This window comes from Lissotriton helveticus, chromosome 9, assembly GCF_964261635.1.
Source record: "Lissotriton helveticus chromosome 9, aLisHel1.1, whole genome shotgun sequence".
Classification (NCBI taxonomy): domain Eukaryota; kingdom Metazoa; phylum Chordata; class Amphibia; order Caudata; family Salamandridae; genus Lissotriton; species Lissotriton helveticus.
Genome location: NC_136070.1, coordinates 57,121,703 through 57,134,756, shown reverse-complemented (window position 1 = coordinate 57,134,756; position 13,054 = coordinate 57,121,703). Strand labels below are relative to the sequence as shown.

Below are 13,054 nucleotides of genomic sequence, written 5' to 3'. Positions count from 1 at the left end.
CAGCCAGACTCTGGAATTCACTTCCGCTTTCAATTAGATTAAGCCACTCTCTTTACTCCTTTCGCAAAGGTTTAAAGACCTGGCTGTTTACCCAGTAAACCCCTCAGGAATTACATCAGAAGAGTCATGAGTCGAGTTTTCAGCGCCAGGACGCCCATGGGCATTCGTTCGCGCTTTACAAATCTCAAAAATAAATAAATAAATAAATGGTGCTCCACCTTTGCTCCCTTGGTAGTAATCTCCTACTAATGAAGGCGACTGGCTGGTCTTGGCCCTCCTCATTTAGCTGGGATTGAACTGCCCCTATGCCATGCTCGGAGGCGTCGGTCTGGACAACAAACTACTGGGAGTAGTCAGGGGCCGGGAGTACTGGGGCGGTGCACATGGCTGTCTTCAAGGCATCAAAAGCCTTCTGACAGGTGGAGGTCCAGTGCACCTTCTTAGTCTGTTTCTTAGAGGTCAATTATGTCAGGGGCCCCACCATGCTGCCATACCCCTTGATGAATCTCCGGTAGTAACCGGTGAGGCCGGGGAAGGCCCTCACTACGGACTGGGTCGTGGGGGGTTCCCAAGCCAGGATGGCGTCTATCTTGGGTTGGAGGGGCGCCACCTGGCCGCTCCCTACCTGGTGCCCGAGGTAGACCACTGACCCTTGCCCAATCTGGCACTTACTGGTCTTGATGGTGAGCCTGGCCCGGCGCAGGGCCAACAACACCTCCCAGAGGTGTCGCAAGTGTTCTCCCCAGTCGGTGCTGAACACTGCAATGTCATCCAGGTACGAGACGCTGAATTCTTCCAGCCCTGCCAGTACCAGGTTGACCAATCTCTGGAAGGTGGCCGGGGCGTTCTTCATCCCGAAGGGCATCACCCGGAATTGGTAGTGCCCATCGGGGGTGGAGAAGGCGTATCTATTTTGCTCCTTCGGGGAGGGCAATCTGCCAGTATCCTGAGGTCAGGTCGAAAGTGCTGAGGTAATATGCCGCCCACAGACGGTCAATGAGTTTGTCTGCCCGGGGAATGGGGTGTGCATCCGTTCGCGTGACCACCCCCTTTTGTTTCGTTTGCGTGACTTCATTGAGTCAACAGTAATCCACGCAGAACCTTAGTTCTGGAGTGGTACCTGGGGCGGTCGCTTTTTGGGACCAGGACTACTGGGCTGGCACACGGACTGTCAGAGGACTCCACTACCCCCAGGGCAAGCATTTTGGAGACTTCCTCCTTAATGCAGGACAGGACTCTGTCTGGGACACGGTAGGCTTTGTGCTGCACAGGGGTGCTGTCCCCAGTGTCTACATCGTGGAGACAGCAATCGGTGACACTGCGGACCAGGGAAAATGGGTCCGAGAACTGTCTCAATAGCTGGCGACAGTCTTTGTGCTGTTCAGGGGTCAGGGAGGGGGAGAGAATCACTCCCTCCATGGAGCCATCCTTGTCCTTAGCACACAGGAGATCGGGTAGGAGCTTGGTCACCTCTTCCGCTCCATCATCGGTGGCTAGGAGCATGCTCACCTCAGACCGCTCGAAGTGGGGTTTGAGGCGGTTCACGTGGAGGACCCTTAAAGGGTACCTTGGGGACTGGACATCTACCAGGTAGGTGACCTGGCTCTTGCGCTCCACTACCTTGAAGGGACCGGTCCATTTGTCCTGGAGGGCGCAAGGTTTCACCGGGGCCATCGCCCACACCTGCTGACCAGGCTGAAACTCTACCAGAGTGGCATTCTGGTCATACCAGCGTTTCATTGCTTCCTTGCTAGCCTCAAGGTTGGCCTCCGCGAGTTCCCTGAATTTCCGAGTCTAATTCCTTAGGGCCAGGATGTATCGGAATACATCCTGGGGAGGGTTTTGGGGGGCTTACTCCCAGCACTCTTTGACTAGGCTGAGCGGTCCTCGGACGGGGTGACCATAGAGTAGTTCAAAAGGGCTGAACCCCAGGGACTTATGGGGGACTTCCCGGTACGCGAACAAGAGGCAGGGTAGGAGGATGTCTCACGTAAGTAAGCCTCAGGGGCTCCTCGAGGCCCATGATCATTTCCTTGAGGGTCCGGTTGAACCTCTCAACCAGACTATTGCCTTGGGGGTGGTACGGGGTGGTGATTTGTAAGTCACCCCACAATCCTTCCACAGGGACTTCATGTATTTGGAAATGAAGTTGGTCCCCCTGTCGATCACCACCTCCCGGGAGAATCCCACCCGGGAGAATTAATTTATTTATTTATTTATTTATTTAATTAATTTATTATTGAATTCCCATGAGGGCCCGCCCCACCACGGGGGCCGTCACTGTTCGGAGGGGGGTGGCCTTGGGGTACCTGGTGGCATGGTCCACCAGGATGAATCTGTGGCCCATGGCGGTCCGGGGGTCCAGAGGTCCCACAATATCGATTCCCACCCGCTCAAAGGGGGTACGGACCACCGGAAAGGGCTGGAGGGGGGGCCTTGCGCCTTACCCCACTCTTCCCACTGGCCTGGCAGGACTGGCAGTGGGTCGCTACGTTTTGGCGCATCCTGAGCCAATAGAAATGGGTGACCAGCCGGTGGTAGGTTTTATCTTGTCCCAAGTGTCCAGCTAGAGGCACGTCATGAGCCAGGCCCAGTAGGAAGTCTCTGAAGCATAGGGATACCACCAGCACCCAGACCTACCCTAGCTCAGCTGACTTCGGTTCGCTGTAAGGAGACCATTCTCCCAGTAGATCCAGTGGGACTCGGACTGGTCGCCATCCGCCTGTGCGGCGGCCTGCTGCCGCACGCCTAGGAGGGTGGGGCAGGTGGTCTGTTCCTGGCGGAACTCTTCCTGGGAAGGTCCACCCTCTTGTCACCACTGGGCCAATCCAGGGAGGTCCCCCAGCTCTGCAATCTGCTCGCCGGTAGGGCCACGGGCATCATCTTCAGGGCTGGTTGGACTTCGTATGTCTCGACGTCGACCTCGACCGCTTCGACGGCGACCTCTTCCGCCTCGACGGCGACCTCTTCCTCGACGGCGACCTCTTCCCCTACGGCGAACGCTTCTGTCTCGCCGGCGATCTCTTCCGCTTCGACGGCGGTCTCGACGACGATGTTCTGCCCCTCGACGGCGATCCGCGGTGTCGCCTCGACGGCGAGCGCCGACGCCGGACCCGTCGACGCCGATCACTCGACGTCGAAGACAACGACGAAGAAACCGTCACGGGGTTAGACGAGAACGAGTTCAGGCCCATTCTGGACTTGCATCAGGCAAACCAGTGGATTCGCAGAGAAAAGTTTTGCATGCTGTCGTTGCATCAGATCTACCCTCAGTTGCAACGGGGAGATTGGATGTGTGCCATAGACCTACAGGATGCATACTTCCATGTGCCCATTGCATGCAAACACAGGAAGTTTCTGCGATTTCAAGTCGGCACCAATCACTATCAGTACACGGTGCTTCCATTTGGGCTGAAGTCTGCGCCCAGGACATTCTCGAAGTGCATGGCAGTGGTAGCGGCACACCTGAGGAAGAACAAGGTGTTTGTCTACCCGTACCTGGACGATTGGTTGATCAAGGCCTCCTTCTCGGAAGCTCAAGCACACTTCCAGAAGACGTGCGTTCTCTTGAACAAGCTGGGGTTGCACATCAACATGTCCAAGTCTGTCCCGACTCCGGTCCAGTGCATCCAGTACTTGGGAGCCTCCATCAATACGCTGTCAGCAAGCGTGTCTCCTTCGGAAGAGCGACGTTTATCACTCCTTCGGAAGGCTCAGGCTCTCATGTCCACTCCATCTACGACAGTGAGGACGGTGTCTTCGCTGCTGGGTTCGATGGCCTCTTGCATCTTCCTGACGCCACATGCGCGGCTGCACATGAGACCGCTGCAGGAGTGCTTGGAGGATCAGTGGGACCAGAGGAGAGGGTCTTGGGACGACAAAATACGACTGTCTCTACATGCTCTTCAGTCTCTGAAGTGGTGGTGTTCAGCGGAGAATCTCCTCAGAGGGGTTCCCTTCCACAAGGACATTCCCACACAGACTATCGTGACGGATGCTTCTCTCCAGGGCTGGGGAGCGCACTCCGGAGACCTACAGATTCAAGGGACGTGGTCCCCGACGGAGTCCACGTACCACATCAATTTCCTGGAACTCAGAGCTGTTCACTTGGCACTGAAGGCTTTTCATCCGTCCTTTCAGACCAACTCTCTGCTTGTACAGACGGACAATACGACCACGATGTATTACCTCAACAAGCAGGGGGGCTCGAGATCCCGCACTCTCTCGCAGGAGATCTGGCACTGCCAGGTGTGCAGAATGTTCAGGCAGACGAACTGAGCAGACTGATTCAGGAAAACCACGAATGGGTCATAAACGACTAAGTACTAGGAGAAGTCTTCGCAAGATGGGGAACTCCAGACGTAGATCTGTTCGCCACCGCCGAAAACAGCAAATACCGAGGCTTCGCCTCCAGGTACTACCAGCCGGGGACGCTGGGGAACGCGTTATGGATCAACTGGTCGAACAGCTTTCTGTACGCTTTTCCACCCATTCCCCTGATTCCTACGGTTCTCATCAAGCTGTCCCAATCCAGGGCGAGGATGATTCTGATTGCCCCGGAATGGCCCAGACAGTGGTGGTTCACGGACCTGCTTCACCGGTCCCTCCTTCCTCACATGAAGCTGCTGTGCAGGCCGGACCTTCTCACGAAGTTCGGGGGGGGGGGCGGATGGTGCACCCCAACCTCTCGTCTTTGAGTTTGGCGGCATGGCTCCTGAGATAGTGCAATATGGCCATCTGAATCTCCCAGAGGATTGTATGGACATACTGAAGGAGGCTAAGCGACCTTCCTCTAGGACTTCTTATGCTTACAAGTGGAAGAGGTTTTGTATCTGGTGCAAGTCTAAGAACTATGATCCTACGACATGCAAGGAGGATGTCATCCTTCCATATCTGCTACATCTGGCGCAGTCTGGCCTTAATGTCCATTCCATTAAGGTTCATCTGGCTGCTTTGACTGCCTACAGGAAATGCCCTTCACAGACTTCCTTTTTCCAGATCCCTGTGATCAATGATTTTTTGGAAGGCTTGAAGAAAGTGTTCCCTCCTGTCAGGCTTCCTTCGCCTTCTTGGGACTTGAATGTGGTGCTGTCCAGATTGATGAAGGAACCTTTTGAACCGATTCATAAGGCTTCATTGCAGCACCTGTCCTGGAAGGCGGCGTTCCTTGTGGCCATTACATCGGCCCGCAGGGTGAGTGAAATTCAGGCATTGTGTTGCCAAGAACCTTATACTGTATTTCATGCTGCTAAGGTTGTTATGCGTACTCACCCTAAGTTTCTTCCCAAGGTTGTTTCTGATTTTCATATCAACCAGACTATAACTTTGCCTACGTTCTTTCAGAATCCTTCATCTCCAGCGGAAAGGTCTTTGCATTCCCTGGACGTTAGGAGGGTGCTGAAATTTTATCTGGATAAAACCAAAGATATTCGTAGGTCAGACCAATTGTTCATCAATTATGGATCGGTCGGGACAGGTCTTGCTACCTCTAAACAGTCCATCTCGAGGTGGATTGTGTCCTGCATACAATTGTGTTACTACAAAGCTAATAAGACCTTAGGGGGCAAACCTAAGGCTCGTTCCACCAGGGGCAAAGCTGCCACGACCGCTATGCTTCGTAATGTTCCCATTGCAGAGATCTGCAAGGCGGCCACTTGGAAGTCGGTCCATACCTTTGCTAAGCATTACTGCCTGGACGCTGATGCCAGGGCAGACGCTCAGGTTGGGCAGGCTTCGCTGCGGAATTTGTTCGCACAATAGTGGCGTTATTTCTTCTTTCTCCACCGCCGCTTGGTGTGGGGATGGGCTTGCCATTCTATTCACTAGATTATGACTATACACAGAGATCCCCTACTACAGAAGGAGTAGTTTCTGTCCTGTAACTCCAGTTCTATAGTAGGGGTATCTCTGTTATAGTCGTAAGCGCCCGCCCTCCTCCCCGGTGGAGAGAGTTTTTCGTGTAAGGAATGCTACAGGTCTGGCGTGTTACGCCTTCAAAAAGAACTGAAAGTAACTGGGACCTGCAAGGCATTCTGGGATACTGTGAAGTTCTGGAAAGTTCTCTTAAAGGCACAGTATCCTATTCTGAGCCACATAATGGCAGCCTATGGGGCTTGTCTGTCCAGGCTCTTCTCTCTATCATTCCTGAGGGATTTTGCTGTGAAAGCAAGGGAAATCTGTACAGGCTTTGCTGTTTTGTGGATTTTTATGGTGGAATTTCTAGTTGAAGTACTGGACAGTGTAGCCTTCTAGGCTGCATTATCTGTCTTTAAATTCTCTATTAAGTGTCTGTGCATTTCTGCATTTTTCGACACTGTAAGAGATTATTTTTGATTGCTCCGGGGTCCACGCACATGGGCGGGACTATTCACTAGATTATGACTATAACAGAGATACCCCTACTACAGAACTGGAGTTACAGGACAGAAACTACTCCTTCACTGGCATAGTGGCCTGGTTTTTTTTGCATTTGTAACAAGATATGGTGTTCCTTAGCCCTGGTCTGCCTGGGGGCGCCCCAGGACTCGTTACGGGGGGAGACTGTGATCCGGGCTGCTGGTTCCCTTGGGGGCTACGTTGGGGCCCTGGCGGGAACTCCTGCGGCTTACCTTACCTCCCCCCTTGCTGTCGGGGACCCTTCTGATTTTTGGCATAGTCACCCACGGGGCCCCTGGGTACCCGGAAACTCACCCAGCGGTCTGCCTCCACAGCAAGCCTTCTGGGGTTAGTAAGCTTGCTGTCCAGGAGGTGCTCCCAGGCTATCAGATCAAATAACTCTTCGAAAGGGGTGACCTTGCTGCCCTTGATCCAACCTTCCAAGGCTCTAATGTAAAAGTTGACATATTCTACCCAGGTGGTACCAGGGAGCTTTTTGCAATCCCTGAATCGCTGCCTGTACATCTCTGGGGTGAGCCCATACCTAGCTAACAGGGCCTCCTTCATGTGGCTGTAGGAATTCAGTACCGTGGAGGGTAGTTCTAGCAAGGTATCCCTCCCCTCGCTCAGGAATCGCCCCCACAGCCCGGCCCCCCAATCCTTTTCAGGACCCAGTGGGAGTTCATCGGTACCTCATAGGCTTTAAACCACTGTTGAATGTCAGCATTACCATAATATTCCTTGACTATGTCTTTGGATATGTGTACCTTGGCTTCTACAGGGGGAGGGGCTCCTCTGTTCCCCGGGGGCCCGGTTTCCTCACTCCTAGCCTTTAGCTCGAGCTCAGTTCGTGCTCTAACTGGAGTTTCCTGCCCTCATGCTCGAGCTGCAACTTTTTTTCTTCCAACTCCCCTTGCAACCTCAATTCTTCTATAGCTAACTTCCTTTCTGCTAATTTTAACTCCCCTTCAAATTTTAGCTTAGCTAGCTCTAACTCGTGGGCTCGGCTTCTCTCTCGGTCTGCTAGCTCCCCGGGGGACAGGCCTCGCTCTGACGTGCTGCTACGTGCCGGGGAGGCTGCTCTCTCTCAGGGGCCCCGGGTTAGTCCTGCCGCCCATCCCCAACACCGTTCCCTTCTACCTGGGGAGGCGGGGCTTTCCCACAGGAGGTGGTTACTTTGAGGCTGTACTAGGTGGCCCATTGGCTACTACCTGTCACCCCCTTTAACACTCCTAGTATTTAGGTGGCATCCCTGAACTTAGATTTTACTGACACAAAGTCGATACGGACTGCTGACCCAAGAACTGGAACCCTGCGGCAGAATTTTGGCGCCAACCCTGCCTCTTGCCTTAAGGACTCTACAATTGTGGTGTGTTGTCTTGTACTGCAACTAGGAAGCCTCCATGAACCCTGGAGCCCCTCCAGCTTTCAACAAATCTCCAAAGAATTCCCTTGGAGTGGGGTTACCCCTCCCCTTCCCTGCAGCTGCTGGCAACGAACCGCAGAATCCGGTTTTACTGAATTGCTGCTCCCTGGTGACTCAGACACAGCACCAAAACTAAGTGGTACACCCGCTCTGGAGGATCAAATGTGTCCAGCTGCCCAGGAAGCAAGCACCTGTGGAGACCCCCGAGATCCACTTTGCACCTGACCTCAAGGATATCTTGACATGCGCCCTCGGGGGTAAACAACCTTTACACGCAACTTTTACCACGCAGTGCCTTTACAACGCAACTTTTACAACGCAAACCATTACAACGCATTGCGCTGGGGGTCGCTTTAGGATAGTTAATGTTTAATGTACTATCCAACACCTTCTCTACTATCCACGGGGACTGGAGTTGGAATAGTTAATTAAACTATTCACTATCCAGCGCCTAAAAGCACTATGCGTTGTAATGGTATGCGTTGTAAAAACCGCGTTGTAAAAACCGCGTTGTAAAAGCATGCGATGTAAAAGCATGCGTTGTAATGTCATACATCTGCCCTCTGGTGACCTATCTGCGCTGTGCCCGACCGGCTTTGGTAATTACGATCCAGCTGTACTCCTGTGATACTGAGGCCCTTGCAACATGCTCCCTCGAGTGGGACCCCTTGTGCTTACCTTTAAGTCCCTTTGTGCAGTGTGTTTGAAAGTGGCCCCCCTCTTCGTAGTGAACCAGTTACCAACGACCTCAGAACCCTGCTGCTGGCCAAATCCAGGACGCTCCCGACAATCCGCTGGTGGAGCATTGGATTACTTAAATCCTGAAGGTGAACCTTGAAATCCAACTGTTTGATTTTTATATGCATTTTTCGATTTTCTTCCATTGACTACAATGAGGCATAATTGCACACAAAAATGATTTATTTTGCGAACTAGAAAATTCATATCTTTAAAAGTACTAATTGTAGAGAGAAGTTCTTGGTTTGAAAAGTTATATAAATTTGTAAATTGGTCTCAGGTTTACTGTTTATTGCCTCGGGGTACAAGAAATGCTTAGCACTATCCTCTGATAAGGCCCATACTACCACAAATAGAGCGTTAGTATTATCTACTTTTGCCTCTGTAGCAATCCGGGTAGCCCTGGACTCTACACAGTGTACTTTGTTTTAGTACACGATATAGAGCCAGCATCCTACACTGTTAAAATAAAAAGTTGTTCCAAAGAAGTTGTTCCAAAGATTCTTCGGTATTATGGCATGGCTTCACTGTATGGTTGGGTAGGGCCTTAAGTTGTGAATTTCATGTCTCCAAGTTGTGTGATGAAGCCACTATTGACACCTTGTTTTCATTAGGGCCTCTTTAGCTCTATTTTGCCAATTAATTTTTGTATATAAATATCAGGACCCAAGCTGTGTTGAAATGTCTAAAATGATGATGGTACCAAATGACTAATCTAGTTTTTACTGTCTTTAAGGTGCAAAAATGATCTGCAAATCAGAAGAAAACCTACTGACTCCAAAATGTTCAGATAGCACGAATTACCGGATGTCGTGGACTGGACCTGGTCAGTCTAAACCCCCTCTCAGTGATAACGAAGGGACTCCTGGTATGGGAATTCTCAACCCTGCTAATTTTTATTCGGAGCCCTTGTTGGTTATAGGAAAGCCTCCTGCTTTCCCATGTGAGTCTAGACTTGGACCTGTAAGTTGTAAATCTGACCAAATGCTGATGGAGTCCCCGCTCGGTGGGGAGGAGAAGCACATTGCAGAAAAAACATTGGTAATGATCAAGAAGGCCTTTTCAGAATCTGGGAGTGATCTTCATGGCCTCATCATGAATTCTCGATCTTCATTGGACAAGGAAGAAAGGGCAACTGAGACTCTTGCTGAGGCTGGCGTTGGAGCGGGTACCACTGTATTGCAAACCATCCTGCACATTACAGGTGTAACTGGACATGTTGACCATAACACCTCCCGTCCTGACAATCCAGGTCAGGAAAACAACTCGAGTGTTGTGAAGGAAAATGGTGTTTCTGTAAAGTCAGATCCTGAAATGGAAAAATGTGTCGCAGAAGAGACGCTAAAGAGTCCTTCGTTAAAGAGTAGCAATGAACCATCACCAGTGACGACTCCTTGCCAGGGTCCGTCATCAGAAGATCAAGCGAGTGAAAGAATAATCGAAGCAACTGCTTTCCTGCAGCCTGACGTTCATGATGATGCGAATAATGGTGTACGTTCGTCATGGTGTACATTGGACAAAAATGTTATGGTATCTGATGTTGCTGTGGTTGCAATACCCCTGAACTCTCCACCTAGTGTACACGAGTCAGAGGATACACACCTTGCCAAACTATGCCAGGTAACAGTGGCTTCCAGTGAAGCGGTTTCCAAGTCTTTAGTAGTATCTAAAAGTGTGAGGGTTTCAGATCACATACAACGGTTCAACAAGCTCTCGTTGGATGATAACCAATCTAAAAAGGTGAAATCCCCGCTCCAGTTCCAGCGCACACCTGTCCGTCAGTCTGTTCGCCGAATTAACTCACTTTCTGAGATTAAAAAACAGGAGTCTTCAAGCATATTGGTAAAATCTAGCACCCTTGGTGCAACTTTGCATAAATCGTCCAGTTGTGACCATAATTTCTTTTCCCGTGTGGCTGAATTAGCAATGAATTCTGCTCCATCCAAGCCATGCCCTGTAGCTGCAAGAGTACGGCCAGCACCTGCTTGTCTTGTGCAAAGAAGTACAAGTGCCATCTCTCCGACATCTGATTCCAAAGCGACCTCCAAGCCAGGAGCCGATACTTTGTTGAGAACTCATCGCGTTTGCAAGCCTAAGGTCGGGCTTGTCACCCAATCCAAGTCTGTGTTGGAAGATTTAACAAATCAGGATACTGCAAAAGCAGCTGGAAGAGATACATTGGACAAGAAACCAAGGGCATGCAAAGCTGCTGCACCAGCTCCAGATACTGGTCTGGCTCGTAAACTTTCTGGGAAGGAGAAGGGCCGGTACAAAGGCTCCCCAAAGAATCCAATCATCAAGGCCCAATTGCTTCCTACTTCAAGGCCTCTGGAGTTGTGAGCAACTGCACATTTGCGAACTGGTTTCTTTTTTAGGCCCTCCAATCTTTTTACTGTGCAGTATGTACATATAAAATAGGATCACTCTGCAAAAACTGTTTTACTTTTAAATATTTTATTTTTTTTAAATCCGAATATTCCAAAAAATAAACGGTACAAAAGTAGAAATAACTTGCTATTCTAAATCAAGTGTCAACCTAAATGAGCAACTAGACTTGAATATTTAATTTATTGATTGTGAACCCCGCTCATGAATCTGTGGGTTGGTGTTCTTGTCGAACCTAATGACGCGGTTACTGTACCTCTACCTCCCCTTGCATTTAATTCACCCACATTTGTGCATAGTGGGCAAGGTAACTTGGGTTTCATACTTTAGGTGACTACCTACTTCAAATGTTGTAAGAAGGCTTCTGATGTCTATATATACTGTATAAAACATTTAAGTACCTGTTGAGCAAGGTAGTAATGCACGTTATTTATCACAAAGGATGGATTTGTAGCGTGAACTACTTGTTTCAATCCTTTGTGAAATGGTTACCAGGTGCAAGATTATATTATACGTTTGACTGGCGTGTGTGCAGTTTGATTTCTGGTGAAATAAGATTTCGCGATACTCCCCAGTTCTTGGCATGTCATGCGAACTGCTTTGAGGTTGGATGGTCATCTGGATTCATGAGCTGCCCATCCCTTTGTGGGTTACTAATTGTTGTGCCAAATGAAAAGCTGAATACCTGTCAGGCTGAGCTACTAGACTCTTGTGAACCTGGCAAGATTATGCAATCACTTGGCTTTCGACCACCATGATTGACCGTCACTCGCTGCTGCGAGACTGTGTGGTTGATTTGTACCTCAGCGGGTATTGCTTCCTATTTGAAGTAATCAATTGTGCGGTTACATGGAGATGCTAATTGAGGCAGTAGTGCGCGTGTGTGCCAACACTTTTTTGTTCTGAACAATAAATGTTGTTCTTGGTTGATGTCATGCTGCGTATGTGAAAGGAATTTTCAGCTTTTCACAAGGGTCAATCTGTTATGTACATCAGTGTGGCTCCTTTTGTTCATGAAGTAGTTTTTTTTTTTTGTTTTGCAATATTTGTCTTAAAGTGGGAACTGCGTTTTTATATATATATTTTTTCTAAATTTATTTGCAATGGGACCATTGAAACTGAAACCGAATGTAAAACGAAAAGAATTACTCTCACAGGGCAGATGTTTACAGTTTGTACATGGCTGTTGGATGATGTCTTAAACTCTTGAATCGTCTTATGATTTTTAGATTGCATGCTTGTTAATGATTTGATGGTTTCTTTTTCTGTGTAAATATTACGTATTTATTCACTAGTGATTTCTAGCAAGAATCAGTCTTGCTACAGGTGAAAAACTTTGATTGCAATAGCATTGCGGGAAATGTGGTGATTGAATAAGAGGCTGGATGGTGATTGAATTATGAGGGTTGATGGTGATTGAATAAAAGGGTTGATGGTGATTGAATAAGAGGGCTGACTGCCTGCACAGTCAAGCTAATGGGCAGCTACGAACTTTTATTCTGAGATGGACTGATGTTTAAACACTTTGGCATATTCAGCTGAGAAATGTAGCCCTTTGTTAGTGAGGTATCTTTATTTGCATGTATGGATCAGTTATTTTGGTCTGTGTGCTTTAATTGTTAAATTTTATTATTTTTACATACGAGTTTTGCAAGTGTTAGAATGTGGGTGTATGATTGGTTTATCATGAGGAATATCACAGTAGCATCACAGTTTACTTGGCTATAAATTGTGACAATCTGAAGAGCGGTCAGCATTTCAAATTAAATCCGTCATGTAAACCAAAAAAAAATAAAGTATCCGCATATTTTCATACTTTGGTTTTTCACCTCATTGATAACTGTTATACCACACCTAAATGTGACTTTTAGTGCTAGAAATCTTGTTGTCTCTCCTGATTATCCATATTTTAAGCTATCAAGACAATGTGCAAATGTACTACTCCCAGCTAAGCCTTCACCACTTTTTGCCCAGTGGATCGCTACGTTTTTGTGTCCTTGTTCCTTTAAGCCTATAACGGAGAATCCCTCTCGTTGGGCCATACCAATGGGCCGGGCCCGTTACAGGTAAGCCTCTACACCAGAGTCAATTGTCTGCGCGGTTAACGAGCGTCTGACTCCCCGGTTATCA

The 13,054-nt window shown here is 49.1% G+C and overlaps 1 protein-coding gene across 3 annotated transcripts in view; it reads left to right on the top strand.

Moving 5' to 3' along the window:
- ARHGAP11A (Rho GTPase activating protein 11A) overlaps positions 1-12,737 on the top strand; it is a 146,528-nt gene extending 133,791 nt beyond the window's left edge. For all 3 annotated transcript variants that reach the window (XM_078659448.1, XM_078659447.1, XM_078659446.1), the window contains one exon: positions 9,276-12,737. In XM_078659448.1, the coding sequence (XP_078515574.1) occupies positions 9,276-10,879 (1,604 nt within the window). In that variant the 3' untranslated portion in view covers positions 10,880-12,737. The remainder of the gene's footprint in view (positions 1-9,275) is intronic.
- Positions 12,738-13,054: the final 317 nt, after the last annotated feature.